Here is a 19,413-nt window from a genome sequence, read left to right on the forward strand (position 1 = left end):
GCTTCTCTACTCACTATCTTTGACCTAAGGCTTGCCTACGCTGAATATCTGTTGCAGGCTGATATGCGGTCTATCACGTTAGACTTGTACTTGTTCATCATTTTTATCAAAAATCACCTGCCCTTTTACAGTTCTTCAATCTGCAAACAACTTTATAGAGATACAGGGATAGTGCATCCCCATGCACACTGGAAACGGATGAATATCCTTGAGAAACAGCTGCTGCACCTGCAGCAGTCTCCTTCTGCTTTCATACAGGGCTGTGCCAGTGACAGGCATCATACAGCCTGATTTTCAGTGTGCTGTGATGTTCTGGGAGTTTTTCTGGCTGCCTTGTATGCTCTCTCTGCCACGGCTAGAGCAGAACCAGCCCCTCCCCATGGCTCCTGCCTGAGAAACCCCAGGAACTCTTGTCTTCTTGCTTGCTTCCCTGGTGGAAACCAAGAGACTCTTCCCCTTTGGAGAGAGCAAAATTTTCAGGATTCCCCTGAATCCTAGCCAGGGTATAAGTGGGTGTCTTGGAAAGGCAAAGCCAAAGTTCACATTTGCAGGGCCAGGACACTGAAGCAATAAGATGTTCTGGTTGGTTTGCAAGGAGATTATCACAGCTTTCTCACGACCATCCTATGACCTACAAGTGAACCTCCCTGCCTCTGGTACTGCTGCAGCTTTGGACATATTCTTCATAAAGAAAATCAAAAGCAAGGGTTCTTATAGACTGTGCATGCCATCGGAGAATAACCCCCCCAAAAAAGAGGAAACCACATTAACTCAGCTAACAGCATGCATCAGCCAAGTGTAGAGCCACTCCTGTCCCCAGCACAGAGGGAGGTCTTGAAGAAGACAGGCACAGCAGGCTTCCTGTGCAAGCATAAACTTCCCTACACCACCTTAAAGAGCTTTTGTAGCTTTGCCCAGCCCTGGATTTGACCATTATTTTTACTTCTCACATATTTTAACTCTCTGTATTTAATGCTACATACCAAAAAAAAACCAACTGACAATATCCTCATAGTTCTGCTCATCAGACAATTCAGGATGATTAATTAAACCTACCACAATCTCCCACAAAGTATGACGTGAGCTTTGCGCTATTGCAGTTATACACTAGTTTATGGGAAGTTATGATGATTCATGTCTAACATAAAACCAGCCGAGCACCTAGCTGACATATGGCTTCTGACTAGGGACATGGTGCTCTTAGACCTGGAACTGTTTCCTAGAGACATTTTTTTTCACCATATGCCTTCTCCACGCTTTGGCAAAGGACCCTCACTCCTTTCTTTTAGATTGTAAAACACGCAGGAAGCTGCTGCCTTAGGCTGACAACCCACATCAGTCTCCATCCATCTTTCCTTCTGGTCATTCTCCAGCTACTCAGAGTATGGGGAAAGAGATCCCTATTTCCTCTCCAAACGGCCAAAGGCTTCAGTTAACTAGAAGAGTAACCAGATTCTGTAAAATTAACAGAACAACGGGAAAGCACTGAAGTCCACAGTACGTGAGCACAGAAGTCACATCGCCCGTTTCAGAAAGTAGCTGATACCCTACTGCCTGTGATTTTTCAGTAACATTCACATTAGTTAATTCACCCCAACAACGATGCAGATCACCTTGCAGCACCCTTGTGAAATCCTTTTTTCTTTTGTGAAAGTCCAAATCCTCCCAGGGGGCACAAAGAAGGGGCAGTCAGGTGCCCCCTAGTAAGAGAGAGTACAACCCAACTGCACAAACCAAAGCTTTTCACAACGGTGCCTTCTGCTTTTTTTTTTAGCTTGACATATATAGCTGTAAAGCAGCAGCATTTGGTCTCACATGTCAGAACCCAAAACCAGTCCCTAGATGGGCTGCTGCAGAAACAAATCTGGGAGAAGTGCCTGCTTGTTTTAGTCTCACCCTCCTCAGGAGTGTGGCTCTGAAGTCGCTGCATGAATACCAATGTGCTTGCAGCAGGCTGATGAGGTTCAACATCAGTATACTTCCTCACGGAAAGCACTTGGGAAATGGCTGTCACTGAGTTGCAAAAAAAAAAAACAAACCAGAGGGAAATGGGATAAAACAAAGAGAATGATACGGATTATTTAACTAGACCACAAACCCCTTAATCCTGTTGCTTCCTAGTGCATAAAAGTCGCAGAAATCTGAAGGTTTTATTCTGAAACAGCAGTGTGGTTGACATGAAAGTAGTTTCATCACCATGGCAGGATTCATTTCCCCTAAGGCTACCTGTGTAAAAATTGGGTGTCTCACTGTCTCTGGCCCCTCGAGAGTGAGGTTCTTCAACATGGTTGTGACAGAGGTGAGGGGCCTGAGCTGGTGGTTTGGATCCTCCTCTATAGATACCCCCCTCCCTCCACTGACAACCGGAGAGACCATCTTTAGGTAGCAAAAGTGACTTTATGTGGGGTAAACCTCACCCAGCTTGGATGCACTGATGCAGGTTTTCCATGTTGCCCTGCTGTCACTTCACAGGCAGGAACACACCAGAGCCAAAAAACATTGAGCAGGACCTCCTCCTGTCCGTGCACCAACACTCCCACCGCGACGCCAGTGGGTTATTGCCATGTGAGGGTTATAGCAGGTGGCTCCACTGCCCACCCTGGGACCACATCCTGCTCCATCACCTGCCATCCCCCCAGGATGCCGGTACCTGCTTCAGGCCCATCACGTTGCAATAACATCTGTCTGAGCCAGGGTGTCTGGAAAACACAGCGGAATTAAGAAAACAAATTTAGGAAGCTGGGCCAACACCACAAGGAAGGGAATGCTAGGTTTTATGGACTAAAGAGAAATTCTTCAGGGAGACAGCCCTTTGCATCATAAATAATGAATACACATCCTGCTACCAAAGCAGACACCTATGGAACAGCTTATACAGCCTTATAAAACAAAATGGTTTTGTTAGCCTGCTTTGCCTTATAGTAATGCCAAAGGAAAAGGAAACTTGTAGACAGACAAAATGACTTGAACGGCTTTTCCCTGAAGTCTGCTAGATCCCAAGAGAATTCTTCTTTCTAATTTAATAAAGAAGGTCTGAATTCGTAAACAGCTCCTTGAACTGAAATTCCTCCTTTGCTGAACTTGCATTCAGCCTCCCTACCTATGTCTCTGATCTTGGCTTAGGATGATGGTTAATTCAGATCTGTCCAAAAAGAGATAGCTCCGTAATTGCTTATGCAAAGAAAACCTTATCTGTTTCAAGCATAAAGTCTGATGGAAGAGAAAACTTACAGTTACAGAGGGCAAAATATATTTTGTCCTTATTTGGTCTGGTTTAAGCTTTGGGGAGTGAAACACAGGGGGGCTGTTTGCTTGTTTGTTTGTTTGTTTGTTTTGCTCTGGGAATGCAGCTTTTAAAACAATTAGTCATCTCAGAGAAATTAAACAGAAGAAGCAAATATGACTGTGAAAAAGGTATTATTCATGCCCACATTAACCAAAACACTCTTTTCTTCTAAAGAAAAGAAAAAAGGAAAGAAAAAAAAAAAGGAGCTGTTATTTGATTTGAAAGTACATCGGGGCTCCGAAATGCAAAAAACTCAGGGATGTTCAGCACTTGTGTGCCCTTCATGGGCAGGGAAGGACAGCGCACGTGCCTGGTCAGGAAAGCTGCCCACTCCATGTGGAAGTAATGCAGCCAGAAAATGGGATATTTGCAGTAGAAAATGGCTCTGCCGTGGCACTGAAACGGCACTGCGTTTCAGTGTATTCATCATGAATTACAAGCAGCACACTTGCACAGCTGACAATATTAATATTCTGACCTTAATATTCACATTAACATTCTAAAGCGACCCAGCCAAAGTAAGTGTATAGCTTAGGTTAACCTTCCCTCTTAAACCCCCAGCCCTCTTACAACACAAAATCAGAGGGCTGCCAACACAGACCATGTCAGGGATCCCCCAGCAGCAGCCACGCAAGGTAGAAGAAGGAAAGCACGCTGGGATCTCCCCCCAGGAAGGGCTGTGCCCCTTTCAGGCACACTTCTTGCCGCCTTTGAGATGGAGCCATGGGGCACAGGCTGGCTCTGCAGCAGGACCAAGAGAAGCGTGAGCATGCATCATGAGCAACATGGAGAGCTTTGCTGGCTCAGAGCTCCAAGTGCACCCTAAAATGTATCTGTGCCTCGCACACAGCATTTGGTGTGGATTAGCACCATCTCGGGCTACCAGGAGGTTGGTTGGGCTACCAGGGTCATTGAGGTTGCAAAATTCATCTCTGACATCATACTCACCCAAACGCAAGCCTGGGGTCACCCCCCTGTACACCTCGCGAGTCTGTTCCTCAGAAGATGACGGTGAAAAACACATCTGGAGATGAGGGAGAGGGAGATGCCTTTGCTGTTTCCAACACGTCAGGAGCATGAAGAAGGCATAAGAGCTAGGGGTCGTCAAGCGCCTCTATCACCTCCCTGTGTACATACAGAGCCAGCAGCAAAGCCAGCACCTGGTGGAGTCTGCCAGGGAGGATAGGTCCTCCTGTTTATCAAATGGGGACCCCTCAGTTCCTGTCCAGTGTGGAAAGGATGGACTTTGGGGGGCTGACCAAAAAGCCTCCTTCTGTCTCTTGTGAAGCCAGCAGGAGAACTCCTACCAAACTCCATCCTAGGAGGACACCAGGCACAGCTGAAAGGCTCCATGTAGAGACAGAGACCACAAGAAAGGTCACTTTTTTCTTATATATTTACATTTTCAGGGGTTATTTAGAGGTAATATTGAAAAAGCACCAGTCAGGAACAAGGAAAAGTATCACAGATTGGAACAAGACCCCATTGTGTTAGGGGCTTTACAAATCCAAAGAAGACACAGATTAGAATCATAGAATTGTCTAGGTTGGAAGGGACCTTTCAGGTCATCGAGTCCAACCATCAACCTAACTCTGACAGAAACCATCATTAATCCATGTCCCTCAGCAACATGTCTGCCTGTCTTTTAAATACCTCCAAGGATGGCAATTCCACCACTTCCCTGGGCAGCTGTTCCAATGCTTGACAACCCTTTTGGTGAAGAAATTTTTCCTAATACCCAATCTAAACCTCCCCTGGCACAACTTGAGGCCGTTTCCTCTCGTCCTATTGCCTGTTACTTGGGAGAAGAGACCAACCCCCACCTCGCTACAACCCCCTTTCAGGTAGTTGTAGAGAGCAATAAGGTCTCCCCTCAGCCTCCTTTTCTCCATGATAAACAACCCCAATTCCCTCAGCTGCTCCTCATAAGACTTGTTCTCCAGACCCCTCACCAGCTTTGTTGCCCTTCTCTGGACTGGTCCAGCACCTCAATGTCTTTCCTGTAGCGAGGGGCCCAAAACTGGACACAGCACTCGAGGTGGGGCCTCACCAAGTGCCGAGTACAGGGGGACAATCACTTCCCTGGTCCTGATGACCACACCATTCCTGACACAGGCCAGGATGCTGTTGGCCTTCTTGGCTGCCTGGGCACACTGCTGGCTCATATAAAACATTAATGGCCAGCTTTGGATTCCTCATCAGTGATCTTTTGGTCTGTGGTGGCCTATGAATCCTCATAAAATGCTCTGTGTGTCACACAGAGCTCATATTCAAAAGGATGCTACTAAATCACACACAGGCACTAACACTGCTGTGGAAAACACCAGTTGTTCCACCCCCCACATCATCTGATGCTCCAGGAATGCCTGGGGAAGCCCTGGCCTGCCTGGCAGACAACGGCTTCTCTCCTTTTATAAGTTCTCTATTACAGAACTTTCCCCTGAAAAGAAATGTCTGGTTGAAAAGAAGAGAACCAAGAGCCCAAAAAGTATTAGGCAGTTATGGGGTGCTGCCGGCAGAACACGGAGTCTGCAAGGGGACCCCAGCCTGGAGCAGACCCCAGGCACAAGTTCTGAAGATCCAGGTCTCTCCTGAAAAAAAGCAAACCTGCCCAAAAGGCTGGAAATGCTGAATCTGCTGCACACAAAGCTCAGCCTAGCAACTCCCATGCATCATGTCTGTCCCTGCAGCGCATGTTTCACATACAGACAAACACAGCCACGGCTGGTCCCAGAGGGAAGTTTTTCTCGGCCCCCTGTGCTGATGATTTTAGAAGCAAACCCCCAAGATCTGAATGCCTTATTTTAGCAAGTGAGACCGGGAGTATGCGATGGCCCACTCCAGCAGCCCCTTTCCAATCCAACCAGATTTGGTGTCATTTCACTGGTGCGATGTCAATCTGTGCCTCCGCTGCCTTGAGGAGGGCTGTCGTTTGCATTAGTCAGGTCTTCGGGAGTCACTGGCAAAAGTCGGGACTGGAGGGGATAATTTTCATCCTTAATCAAGGCTACAGGATAGCAGGCAAGCAGTTACGAGACAGTCTCATCTGGGGTCTAAAGGCACTTGAATTGCAAATGGTGTTTGTTCTGCTCTCCTTCGGCAGCCCGTCGGTGTGCACACACATCTGTGCCTGGGAGCAGAAGGATCTGCATGCTTTATCAAAGATGACTGAATTCAGTATTCATTTTAAAACATTAAAACTTCAGATGGCTTCCCAGGGCTGGCCTTTATGTGACACAATTACACTGTTGCTGAATCTTCCTTTTTTATTCTTGCACGACTTTCACTGGGGGAAATCGTGCTGAAAGCAACAGCTATTTTACAAACATTACAGTCCTGGCTCTGACTGTTTGCCAAGACTTTCCATTAAGTGCAGACTATGCTGAGTAAAAATACTGTGTCAAGGCCAATATACACCAGGTAGAGTTTCATTAAAATCTTGTCTTTTATTGCCCTGATTAGCCAAAACCAAATAACATTACCTCTCCTTATCAGAAGATTTAACTTGCATGCAAGCCTACTTTGATTTTTATTGCTGGTCCTTTTAGGAATCTCTGAGTAACTTTTCAAGCTCTTTGTAGGTGTAAGCACCAGCAGAAGGACCAGAGAGGTGTGCAGGCTGCCTCATATGCTGCTGGCCTGACAGAAGAAGCAGCAGAGAGAAAGCAGTTCAGCTGCGGTTGAACCCAGGACATCCACATGCGTGCATGGAAAGGTGTTAAGGCTTTGTGAGGGTTACAGCGGTCATTTTTTTCCTGCTCCCTTTCCTCCCAGTTCTCTTTCTTTTGATTCAAACCTTAGCTTTTTGGTGAAACCTTTCAACGATAATCCTCTCAACTTGTGCACATCATGTCAGGGACAGAAGTGCCACCCCTATATGTCTTATTGTTAATGCATGGGCTCCAGGTCAGACAGTAAGGAAAGGGTGTCCTTTCAGGGCTACCAGGGCACTTTTAATGCTCACATTTAGATGTGAGGGCCCTGGGGCATGTTGCAAAACCATTTTTCCCATTTCCATGTGGCTGAAAAATATGCAGGAGGCAACCATGAGGGTGAGGGAGAAAGAGGGGAGGAAGGCTTGGCCAGAGATGTCCTTGTGCCTGGTTTCCTGCTACAACAGTGATGGCACCCCTGTCTCCCTTTCAAAAATGTCACTGTCTCCCGGCTGGTGCTCCACCTTACCTTACGCAGCTGTACCTAGGGGACCAGCATGGTGCTTTTAAGTTATAGGAAATGTATGTTAGCTTGAATGGGCAAGTACCACTTCTGCAAATGTCAGCCGGTGAGTGTTGTAGCCTCTTTTGGCCAGCCACAAGAGGGCAATAGGACCAAACCTAGCTTCTCCTGGCTGAGATGTCCCATTCAGCAGAAAGTAGGTACATGCCGAGCTCATCCCTGCAAGATGCTGGGCGCTTGGAGAAGGACACTTGCGCAGAGCTGCCTGGAGTCAGGGAGATGCAACCCTGGACCAGTAGCATCAATCTGGTCCTGCAGCCCCCAGCCAGGTTGGCCTTACTCAAGAGCCATGAGCAGGTTGCAGGCAGAAAGCCCGTGCTGATCTGCTCCCCTGGCCATGTGTGTGGCCCAGCGAGGAGGGGACACCACCATTTCTGGTGCAGGAATCTCTTCGGGAACTGCTCGCCCTCCTTACTCCATGGGAAGCAATCAGAGTTTCACCACGGCTTTCAGGAGACAAAAACTTCTAGCTCTGCAACCTACACCCAACAGGCATGTGGAATGATAAATGCTGTCAACATATCAAAATAATTGTATCCTTTGCCCATATTAAAAGCTGAAGTGGTGTTTTCTCACCATAACAAACCCCAGTGGGAACCAGATAAATGTTCCCGTTGTGAAAGTACACGTTGTAGCAGGGTTCAGCAATTAGCTGCGTCAGAATAATGAAGAAACCTGCTATTTGCATAGAACATCACTGTATTTTACTGCTGTTCTTTCCATTTAGCAACCTTCAAACAATCCTTAAAGAGACAAGTAGAGGCAAGTACAAGAGGAAAAGCTGTGCGTTTACATGCTAAACACAGTGTGCCTTGAAAACAGCAAAAAAAGCGTTTGACTGTTGAATCCAGGTCAGCTCTGTGTGAACAATTCTTCTAATAGGCCTCATTACCAAAGGGAAAATTAGTTCTTGCTGTTGGAATTGTTATAAACGAGGGTTGTTAAAAGATGAGTTTATTACTGTAAACCTGGACTGTATTTAAAAATCTTATTGAAGTTTTTCCAGTCGCCTAATAATTTTATTAGGAGCCACTTAAAACATCAGCTGAAAACATGGTAATTTCTCTTCAACATGCAAAGCTACTGTGGTTTTATATTTCGGGTTTATGTAAAGCAACCGTGGAGGTTAGAGATGCTGGTGACCTCCACATGAGAACTGACTTACTAACAAAGCTTAGCCAATGAGTTTTGAAAAGTCCCCCCAAAAAAGCCTATGGGGTGAAGATTAACATCCAACAGGTTAAAGGGGACTACCAGACACTGGGGGCTGGCAATTCAGCATCAGACAACTGGCTCAAATCCAGACCTAGTCACGAGTAAATGAGAGCTGTTTGCTCCAAGTGGCCTATCTGCCAGGGCGTGATGGTCTGAGTTTCTCACGGACACGAGCCCTGGCTGACAGTCTCAGCAGAAGCCGGAGGTTAAGCGTGCACCTCAGCTGACCTGGGTTGAGCTCCCCGCGGAGAAAATGCTGCTGATGGCCCCAGATGTTGCATCAACAGAGGAGAGTGCCAGGCTTACCAGCTCTGCTGGGTAAGTTAAGCCCTGCTGGGTATATTTAATTCAGGTTTTAAAGTCAAATCACAGGGCAAAAGGCACATCATCACTACAAGGTTAACTGGACTTGCCTCATCAAGCCATTGCCTCAGCTCAAAGACATCTCTTTGCAAAACCCTTTCCTCTGGGGTGGCCTGTGAAGAATAACAGACTGGAGCTCACAATAAAGAAGCACAGACCACAGAATCATAGAATTGCCTAGGTTGGAAGGGACCTTTCAGGTCATCTGGTCCAACCATCAACCTAACACTGACAAAAACTGTCACTAATCTAAACTATATCTCTAAGCACTATGTCTACCTGTCTTTTAAATGCCTCCAGGGATGGTGACTCAACCACTTCCCTGGGCAGCCTGTTCCAATGCTTAATAATCCTTTCTGTGCAAAATTTTTTCCTAATATCCAATCTAAACCTCCTCTGGAGCAACTTGAGGCCATCACCTCTTGTCCTATCACCTGTTACTTGGGAGGAGAGACCAACGCCCACCTCTCGACAACCTCCTTTCAGGTGTTTGTAGAGAGCTATAAGGTCTCCCCTCAGCCTCCTTTTCTCCAGGCTAAACAACCCCAGCTCCCTCAGCAGCTCCTCATAAGACTTGCTCTCCAGACCCGTTACCACCTTCATTGCCCATGTGACCATAGCTCACACCAGCACAGTATTTTGGCTGTGGTGACTTGGGTGAGGGAATGGAGATGGTCATCACACCATGGCTGCTTATTCCCCCAGAAAGTGCCTCCGGAGCCAGGAAGGGTGCAACACAAGTTTTCCCACTCTTCATGACATGGAAATTCAGGACAACCTTCTCATTGCAAAAACTGGGAGCCACAGGATGTGGCTGTTGAGAGCATGGGCACAGCACCAAGGTCCTAACGTAAGGTGGACACCAGTCCCACAGACACGAGTCCAGCGGCCGGGGAGGCACTTGGCACCAGCAGCTCGGGTAAGTCCGCAGCCGCAACATACCCTGCTGTAAGGGATACGGCAGGGACAGCTGAGGAGGATTTCGTTCCTTCAGCTGGATGAAGGGAGGTCAAGACAGGCCACCGACCTCATCAGCTGATCTCATGGGGGACAGCCCCCGCAGCATAGCCCAGCAGACACTGAGCTCCCCCTTCCATCTGCCTCTGCAATTTCCTGAAGCCCAGAGTTATGCAAAAGGTTTTGCTCCATTTCCCTCCATGGCTATCATGTCAGCTTGTGGGTAAATTGCCGTGACAATTAAGGAGAATAATGGGAAGATGTGACATATGTTTCTTTTACTTCAGCACTGTCTGCTGAAAACTGGAACTAAAAGGTACCAGGCAGCTTCTTCCCTGCCTCTGGAATTTCATAGATGGTGACTCCGAAGCATTAAACAGGCAGAAATAATTACACTTGCACTGACTAAATTAAAAACAATGAGAGAAAGTGCATGATTTTCTTTGTAGCAACCCTAGCTTGCAGCAGTTCTGTATGTTTCAGATAAATAGAGTAGACGCTGTGAAACCTTTTGGAGGCTAATCAAAACCTCTAACACAAAAATAAAATCTTCTCACAGCTGGAGCCAGAGAGCAGCATTAATATTTACTAGCCAATAAGTATATTTACATGAAAGAGAGGATTCTAAGAGTATCTTCGATATGCAATTAAGGCATACACATGGGCTGGCAGGAAAATAAAATAAATCTTTTATTATGTCTATGCTAACATCTCCGGTAATGGGCTAATAATTACCCATGTATGCAAGGTTCTTGCAACAGGGAAGGTTTTGCTGCAAACTTTATTCTCATTTAAGAACATCTCGAAGTCAATTGTGGCTTCTAAATTGTAGGACACAGAGGAACAAAAACCAAAGGTTTAATTTGGGATCAACTACTTCACCACACAGATTGTCGACTAGGATTTAGCGTGAGAACTATGGATATATTTCACAAATGCCCAGGTAACAATAGCATTCGGTTGGTGTTCAAGGCTAGAGAAAAATGGTTTGAGAGCAAAATACATCCCTTTTAACTAGAAAATATGATGTTATATTCCTTTAGGTCTACCCTTGCCTTTGGTGGGGTAGCCTTGCCCAGACTGGGATCTGGTTTGTGGGATCCACCTGGGTTTGCAACACAAGGCACTGGGGCACACCAGTTACATCCCCGCCCTTCACAGGTGGCTTATTTCCATCACACTGTCTTTTACTGGCACATAATGACAACTATGTGTCAAGCCAGAAGAATTAAAAGTCTTTAATATATTAACCAGGTGATTTAATAAACAGGGGACGAAAGCATTTATGGAAGAGGAGAGAGGCCCTGTACATCTCTCCATCATAACTCTCTCCACATCACCTGCACTGTCGTAAGGGTTTTCCCAAGGAATGCTACATGTCAATGCAGTTGCCTTAGGGAGCCAGTTATATTTGTATTGCATTTTTATCATCTGATCTAACATATGTGAATTGGCTTCTTCTGTACACACAGACCCTACTGGTTCACCTGAAAGTCCAAGGTTGCACCAAACTAGGGATATTTTGTGTGAGGACACTTCTCCATAAATGTGAAAACCTAGCTTACAGATCTTGCCATTCAACCAATGACAGATCAATCCGTAAACATGTTTCCATACCAAATGTCTTAATTGTAACAGTGCAGTAGCGCATGTGGCTTAGGTACAGTAGCTTACAGTGAAATGCTCTGGACATTCATTCCCATTTGTGCCAAGAAGCACCTACCCTAGTCTAGGGCTGCTCTGCTGAGCGTTGGGTAAGGTTTTGCTGCATTAGGACCTCAGTTTAATCCTGTCGTTCTAGGCATGTTGTTTTTCATTATTATGTATTTGTTATTGATTTTAATTTCTGCTACAGGAACATCAATAGAATATCCCATATATCCCGGACCAAAACAGCTGAAAGATGGGAAAAGGAAATATTGTCGGTGTGCAAAGAATGAATGATTGCCTATACAATCTTGCCTTGAAATGCCTGAACCATAAAAAAATTGAACATCAATCTTAACAAAAATTATTTGTATTGGGTCTATCAGTCATTAGTGGTTCCTTCTACATCTTTCAAGGTTCTGTAATCAAAATGTTAACAAAAACATTGCTAGTGAAGGTCTTGGGCTTTATCCCTTAGAAAAGGGCTATTAAAAGGGAAAAGGGAAAGAAGTTAAAACGTGCAATTTATTTACCTTTTTTTTTTTGTTGTTTCTCTCAGCTTGGTTAATGGAAAGTCACCGGCATCAGTTTCATATTACTGGAATGAGTTTCACTTTCAGGTTGTCAGAGCTGCCATATTATGGCTGCCAGCGCTGCAGGAGGATATTTATTGCTTGAAAAACAACGGTTCCCACTGGATTCAGAAAACAATATAATTGCAGTATTTTATAGGGCGTAAGTTTCATAAATGCCGGAGGTGATTGGCCCTTTCTCCCCCCACCCTCAGCGTCCCTTTCCTTCTCCCCCTGTGCTCCCCCGGGGCTGGGGCTGGGACCACTCCAAGCCAGTGATGTTCTCTGCATGACAAGCGTGCTGATGCACTGAAAGGAGAACGGCGTTAATTGCCAGCTTAAGCCTAAAACAGCACAGGGGAATTGCTAAACAAGGCCCAGGGTCGGGTACAACCAGCCTTACCCCTCTGAAGCCGGGAAGGACGCTAAATGTCACCAGGAAGAGCACCCTGCTGCAGACCCCAGGCTGACCTGGGCACGTCAGAAGGCAGCGAGATGTTGCTTTTCATCTCCAACCCAGAGATGCTAATTTTCATTCAGGGCTAAGAAACAACAGGTAAGGCCTTGGAAGAGATTTACAGGTTTGGCTGAAGGGCAAATAACTGAGCATTCCTGTAACATTCAGAGTAAAGAAGGAAAGATGGAGTCCAGTTTGTATTTTGTCCTGTCTTCCTTTCTAGCATTAGTAAATATTCACTGCAAGCCAAATTTTCCAGAAAGAACTCACAGAGAGGAAGGGAAAAAAAAAAAAGGTAAGAAACGGAAAAGTATACCACCACAGAGCTGGTTAGTGATAAGGAAAGCGGCTGTCTAATTTTAGGCAGAGAGACAGCGAGAAAAGTTAAGAAAATCGATACATTTCTTGGGTGAAAAGAAGGAAGGTAAAAAAAGTTCTTTAGAGTGAACAGAAGCCAAGAATGAAATCCTGGTCCCTGGGTACAACCCAGCGGTTGGCAGAATATTTTCTATAGGACTTAGGAAGAAATTCCCTTAATTTTTTCCATATGGAATTTTCCATACAATGAATTTCCAAGCCAAAAAAGACAAGAGAAACACAGGGAAGTGCTTTAGCTGTGGGCCTTGAGTAGGGAAGCCATAGTTTAAAGTCACCCAGAGAGTCCACAGGAAGATGGACTCCCCGACACAGCTGAGCAGCGTGGTCCTTCCCCCAAGGTGCCAGCCAAGCATCTCCTTCCCATCCCCGCACACAGATTCTCACACGTGGGAGGCACCAAACGTGGGTGCCAGGGTGGGTCAGCACCAACACACGCTGCAGGTGGGGACCTCAGCAACTACAGCGTGGTAACAGCAATGAAGCCTGTCCCAAAGGGGATACGGAAAATACCAGCAGATACTCAAAAGCAGAGAGCATTTCTGGAAACAATATCTTATGAGGGGGTTTAGAAAAGTTGTCTGGGGAAAATGTGCAAGAGCTGTCCCATTCAGAGTTCATGGGATCTAATTTCAGAGGCATTGCAGAAAATTTTTTGGTTTTCAGACACAAAATAAAAATCATCAAGACTATAATTCTGTTTTTCAAAAAAGGAAGAGGCAACAGTCCCTGGCCCTATATGGAAGTTGCACAAAGCACGTTTAAATGTACCCTAATGAAGTAGGTGATGATTACTTGAACACTGAGCAGACCCTATCCAGAAGCCTCTTCCAGACAAAGTTTGAGGTGCTCGTTTTGCTCCTGCTTGTGGATGGTGTTTACAGCCAAAGAGGAGAGACAGCACTACGTAAGCTGATAATCAGCTTTTGCTCCTAACACAGTTTTAAAAGCTAGCTGGGCAGGTAAGAGTGTACGAGAGGTTTGAACATGCCCAGGGCTGAATTTATGCTGACACCAGACTGTGCTGTCAGGCACAGAGCAAAGACATGAGCTATGCAGCTGCTGCCAACGAGCCCCGGGAGCTGTTTATTTTGTCCAGTGGTTGTTTTTTATCTAAGCATGCACCAGCTGGGAGCTTCTCTGGTGAAGTGAGCTTGCCCAAAGCCACATTTCACAAAGGGTTATCAGTTATTTTGAGAGGAGACCAAAGCAGGCATTAGTGGAGGGTCAGAGGAGATGTCACACCCGCTCTGACTGCTGCTCAGCCAGGTCAATATCCAACCCTTTGTGGTCTTCTGGATGTCTGGTGGCGTGGGATGCTCCAACCCTGTTTATGTCCTCACTTCTCAGGGTTTGTATCTCTGCGATCTCTGTGACCTTACAGTGAAGTCATTCACATCCAAGTCCCTAAAGGCATGGCTCTTTGAGGTCACATCTGTAGCTATATTGCATCAAAAAGGGGGATGGTGGGACCCCATTCTCTAAACTGACTCGTCATCTCCTCAACCTCTTTGATATTCCCAAAACAGAAGAGAAAGGATTTTATTACCTGCTGCCTGCACTCGTACAGCACTTGCCCAAGCTGTATTTGGTCTCAAGATCAGCGGCCTCACAGCAAAATATAAAAACTTACATAGCAACAGATGGACCTGGTGAGATTTGCCAACCGTGACTTTCATAGCTGCTCTGACTGACTGCAAAATCCTAAGGTCCCTTTTTGCTGGCAAAACATCTGGCTTGCAGAGTCTGTCACAGCATGCTGTAGGGGTACAACTAATTCATTTCATAGCCACTTCATCGTGCCTAATGCAGCACAAAGATAATAAAGCAGCTTCACTCGAAAACACTAGCTCCCAGATTGGAACAACAGATTAAACTGATTAAATCTGGGCCACATTGGCCCGTGGGGCAACTCATAGTGTCAATGGGACATTAAACAGTAGGACTTGTCCTCTTAGCAGTCAAATCACATGCCACCCAGAGCCCATCGGAGTGCCCTTCTGTAAAGGTCCATGTCAGGCCATGGGCCCTAATATCATGCCTGCGAGTTCCTGTAAAGGACCACCTCATTGAACATTAGGCAACACGCGTGTATCTACAGCTGGTCCCTTGGCCAGTTCAAAAAGAAAGGCAGAGAGATAACCCACTGTGTACACAACGCTGACAACACTAAGTATTTCACAAAATCCCCTTTCATTTTCCCAGGAAGAGCTGCTTTCGATCAGGTGGTGGGGAGGGTTTCCAGATCTCGACTGAACCAACATTTGCTCCACTTGTGCTTTGGGCCATTTGGAGGTGGTTTCCAGGAAGGTCAGTTCCCTGCTGCTGCTGCTGCTGCTACCTGGGCTGGCAAGCCCGAGACACGCAGCACAGTCCCAGCCCATACCTGGGATTTGCCTCCTGTTAAACCATGGATCTCCCAGGCTGTCCCCACCAGCTCTGAGCTGTCTCTGCCACCAGTATCATGTTAGGAAGCCTCTTTGTGCACCTCAGAACCTCTGCAGGGTTTGTTGTTATTAGAATTGGCTTAAAGGAAACTTGCAGGCAGCCTTGACATGAGCCATTACCTTGTCAAGGACATATATTTGTAGGCCAGCAATTACAGGACTCTGCGGAGCCTGGACCCACAGTCTTTGTAGCCCAGAAGCAACTTGTATGGACTTTTTCCTGAAGCAATGAAGTAAGTTAGTAAAATGCCATTGCCCTTCGATTAAAATGCCATTGCTTTCAGATTCCTATCTGCACATACATTTGCTCACCGAAAGAACCGGCAAGAAGGGCTCTTCTTCCCAATCCCACCACATCAAGAGAGTCCTTCACCCACGCCACCCCCAGTCCCACTCCCCCAGCACAGTTGCAAGGGATTCCTCAGAGCGGGGGCACCTCCAAATTTTGAGAGACCAAGGGGCAAAGAAGAGCCTATGGCTGGAGGCTCCTCTCTGGAAAGGTTTGAATTCTCCAACCTGTTTGCGTTAAAATCTCTAGGGCATTTAAACCACGTGGTCTAAGGAGCCCAGCTGCTGCGGCACTACTCCAGAAAGAGGCAGTCTCCAGTATTAACGGGTATAATCCTGCTGGTCGGGAGATCTCCTCCTCTCTAACCCTTGCTATGCCAAGGCCTCCTTTTGAGATGCTCCTCACACAGCCTGCCAAATGTCACGACGGACAGTTACCTCTGGTGATTGACACGAAGGAAGAGAGCTTCGGCAGTCATTAGCAGAGGCCTTCACTACAACAAAACACACTCGTCTATTCTTCTCCCTTCCTAAAACACAGCTAGTGAAGAGAGAAAGAGAGAAAGGAAGAAAGGAGAGAAAGAAGGAAAGAAAGAGAAAGAAAGAAAGACAAAGAGAGCAACCAAGCAAGCTTCTTTTCCCTTCTGTATACTAAAAACTCTGTTTTCAATTTTTATGGTTTTTAGCCTGAAGAACTGTACAATTCTTTTTCAAAGAAATATATAAACTGCTATTTGATAAAAAGAAGAAGTTTGCTCTCTAGTGGCTGAATTTAAATAGCTCAAAAAAACCCACAGGCTACTGAAGAAAGGGAGAGTTTAATCCAAAACGTGCTCAGTTCCTAATCTTTGTGCCACTAAATATTTGCTCTTTGCCAATATTTACTATTGAACAACTACCTATGACCGGTGTGACTGTACTAAGGAAAACCAAAGTGCATGGTATTAAGATCTAATCCTGTGGAGTTTCTAGTTGGAAAAGGAAATTACTTCTGCCTCTACATGCTTCCTGATGCGGGAAGGGGCTAGGATGGAGTCTGAAGGGTCAGCTGGCATGGGAGAGCACGCTGCACAACTCAGATGCCACTGGTCAATAGAAAGCTTATGACGAGACCGCTGTGGCAGTGGGTGACTCCTGCTGGTGGCATGTGGCTTTTGACCACATGAGGCCAACCCTGCACTACCGCACTTCCATCCATCACGGCATTTTTGAGCTGTGACTGGCTTGTGCCACCACCAGCCAGGATGTCACAGGATGGGAGAGCGCAGGACTGGGGGGCAGCCGAGGGCAGGAGTGGGCAGCAGCTTTCCCCAGGCCAGGAGGAGGACCACAGACGGTGCCCAGGCTCCCGCACCCACCCCTGACCCCAGGGCACCTTCCAAAGCTGCGCAGTCCATGTCAGGATACAGAAGAGACTGCCACATTTCTGCACATTTGCATTTCTGTCCCTGGTCTTTAGCCTCGGGGTTTCAGAGAGAGAAGATCCAGTCTGCTGCCCGCACCCAGTCCCTGCCCCACTGTTTCCCATGGCGGAGACCCCCATCGCAGCCCTTCAGACCACATGTAGGCCCCAGCGCCTGGGATAAACAATGTGCTTCCAAGAAGTGCTTTTCCCAGGGTAGTCCCAGTGCCTTTAGGAGAAAAAGGTCAGCGGCAGGTTGTCTGTGTGCCACCACTATCTCATTTCTCTGCTTACAGCACGTCTGGCAGGAGAAACCGAGTGCCACAGTGTGATGGGATTAGCCCAGCAGCAGTAATGAATCAGACGTTTCCTAATAACAACTAAGAGGGAAAGGGACAAAACAAAGAAACAAACCAAATCTACAGGCTCAGTGAAAGCCAACCCCATCCACTTCTTAATTTTTTTAGTGCTATTATTTCACGGAAAAGCCTGCGAGACCTTATGCTTCGGCAGCCAGATAGAGAAGGGGACGAGGCAGATGAAAGCGACAGCCAGGTCTCAAAGGCCCACCCGCTTGCGAGGCCCATTCCCAGGCAGAGTAATTGCCAATCAGAAGCAAACTACTTTATAATTAAAGCATCGTATGAGCAAGGGGATGTCTGGGGCTTTTGCTTAATTGCTAGACGTGGCAGGGAAGCACAGCAGCATGGAGAGAGGGGCTCAGGCAACACTTGCTGAAATCAGGGAGGGTTTTGCCATGGAGCTAATCCAGGGCAGGAGCAGAGCTAGGGCAGGCGCGGAGGCACTAGCGATCCTCCAGCCAAACCCTGCTCTATCTTAGCCCAGGAAAGCGTCTACACCACCTCCTCCTTCCACACACCTGGGGCAGGCGGGGACACAGCCAGGCCCTTAGGGATCTCATTCCCAAAAGAGGAGCCCCACGCATTTTGTCACCGTGGATCATGCAAGTTTGGGCCATGCCCCATCACTTCTGCTGTCTCTTGCTCCTGGCCTGCTGCCTGGCTCGCACGCTGCATTGAGGAGCCCTTTGTGGCACACAAGCCCTACAAAGTCCTCCACTAGGGAGTCCTTGTCATTTCTTCCCATCGTTCCTTCCCAGAAGATGGGTCTAGGTGTTTGGCCATGATGCTAGGCTACCTCTCTTAGCTGCCCCGCTTCTCGTGCTCAGGAAATCTTCTTATGCAGCTTAAAAACAGAAAGAGAGTGCTGTGGTTATCCAATATGGTCTCCATAACCTGCTTCATTGGGCCTCCCAGGACTGAGACCTTCTTGAACAAAGGATCTTTGAGAAATGGCTTTTATGTGAGAAGAAGAGTGGGGTGATAAGGAAAGCCCACCACCAAGACTGAGTACTGTGCATGGGAGAATCTCAGCCCACAGAGCAGAAATTATATTATTGGATATGGTTGTTGAATTTTCATCTCGAAACGAATAATGCATGCTCATTTACAGAACAAAACCATCCACACCTCAGTCATATTTCATCATTACAGCATTGCGGCATTTTGTTTTGTTTTGTTTTGTTTTTAATTTGAGGTTAGTAATACTGTAGATAGAAAATGCAGAACCAGCTTTAGAAACCATTTCTGAGTTTAATCAGACCCCTGAAGATGAGGAAGTGACGACATCAGTTTCTAGGGCTGTCTTTGGCTACAGCATCATTTCCTATTATGACATAGTCCAGAGTGGCACAACATCAGTGGGAACCAGACACAAATTTTGGGGATCTTTGCAAATCCCTAACCTCCCCAGTAACCACCATCCTCTTCCAAGTTCCTCCAGCACCAGCTGCCATGGTGTGCTCTCTGCACATCATCAACTGGACCACATGGAGTGACTTCAGAGAAAGATGCTATTACTCCACCCCAGAAGGGACCATCAACCCGTTCCTCTGATACAAGGCAGCAATAAGGCACTGAGCATGGAGTTAGGTTGATGTCGAGACCAAACAAACCAGAGCTATGCCAGTGGGACTGACAAAGCAAGACATTCTCCTTCTTGAGGGTCTTCACTTCAAACAGGCCTGAGGAAAAAGAAAACATGTATCAGCACTCTCCTGCTAATATCAAAGCCCTTCCAGGATGTGGAAGCACCATATATTCCCTTTTCTTCCCACCAGTCCTTCCAAGAGGCTAAACCTACTAGCT

At 46.6% G+C, this 19,413-nt stretch overlaps 1 protein-coding gene across 6 annotated transcripts in view; it reads right to left on the reverse strand.

Annotated features, from left to right (window-relative positions):
* Positions 1 to 19,413, reverse strand: part of LOC134513396 (uncharacterized) — an 88,338-nt gene that overhangs the window by 37,678 nt on the left and 31,247 nt on the right. For 5 of the 6 annotated variants that reach the window (XR_010070413.1, XM_063330012.1, XM_063330014.1 and 2 more), the window contains one exon: positions 18,823 to 19,289. The exons of the other annotated variant lie outside the window; for it this stretch is intronic. Coding sequence is in view for 4 of the 5 variants with exons in the window: in XM_063330012.1 (XP_063186082.1) it covers positions 19,006 to 19,289 (284 nt within the window). In the remaining variant the exon portion in view is untranslated. Of the gene's footprint in view, positions 1 to 18,822; positions 19,290 to 19,413 lie in introns of those variants that run through there. 6 annotated transcript variants of the gene reach the window in all.

The sequence above is a fragment of the Chroicocephalus ridibundus genome, chromosome 3 (assembly GCF_963924245.1).
Source record: "Chroicocephalus ridibundus chromosome 3, bChrRid1.1, whole genome shotgun sequence".
Lineage (NCBI taxonomy): Eukaryota > Metazoa > Chordata > Aves > Charadriiformes > Laridae > Chroicocephalus > Chroicocephalus ridibundus.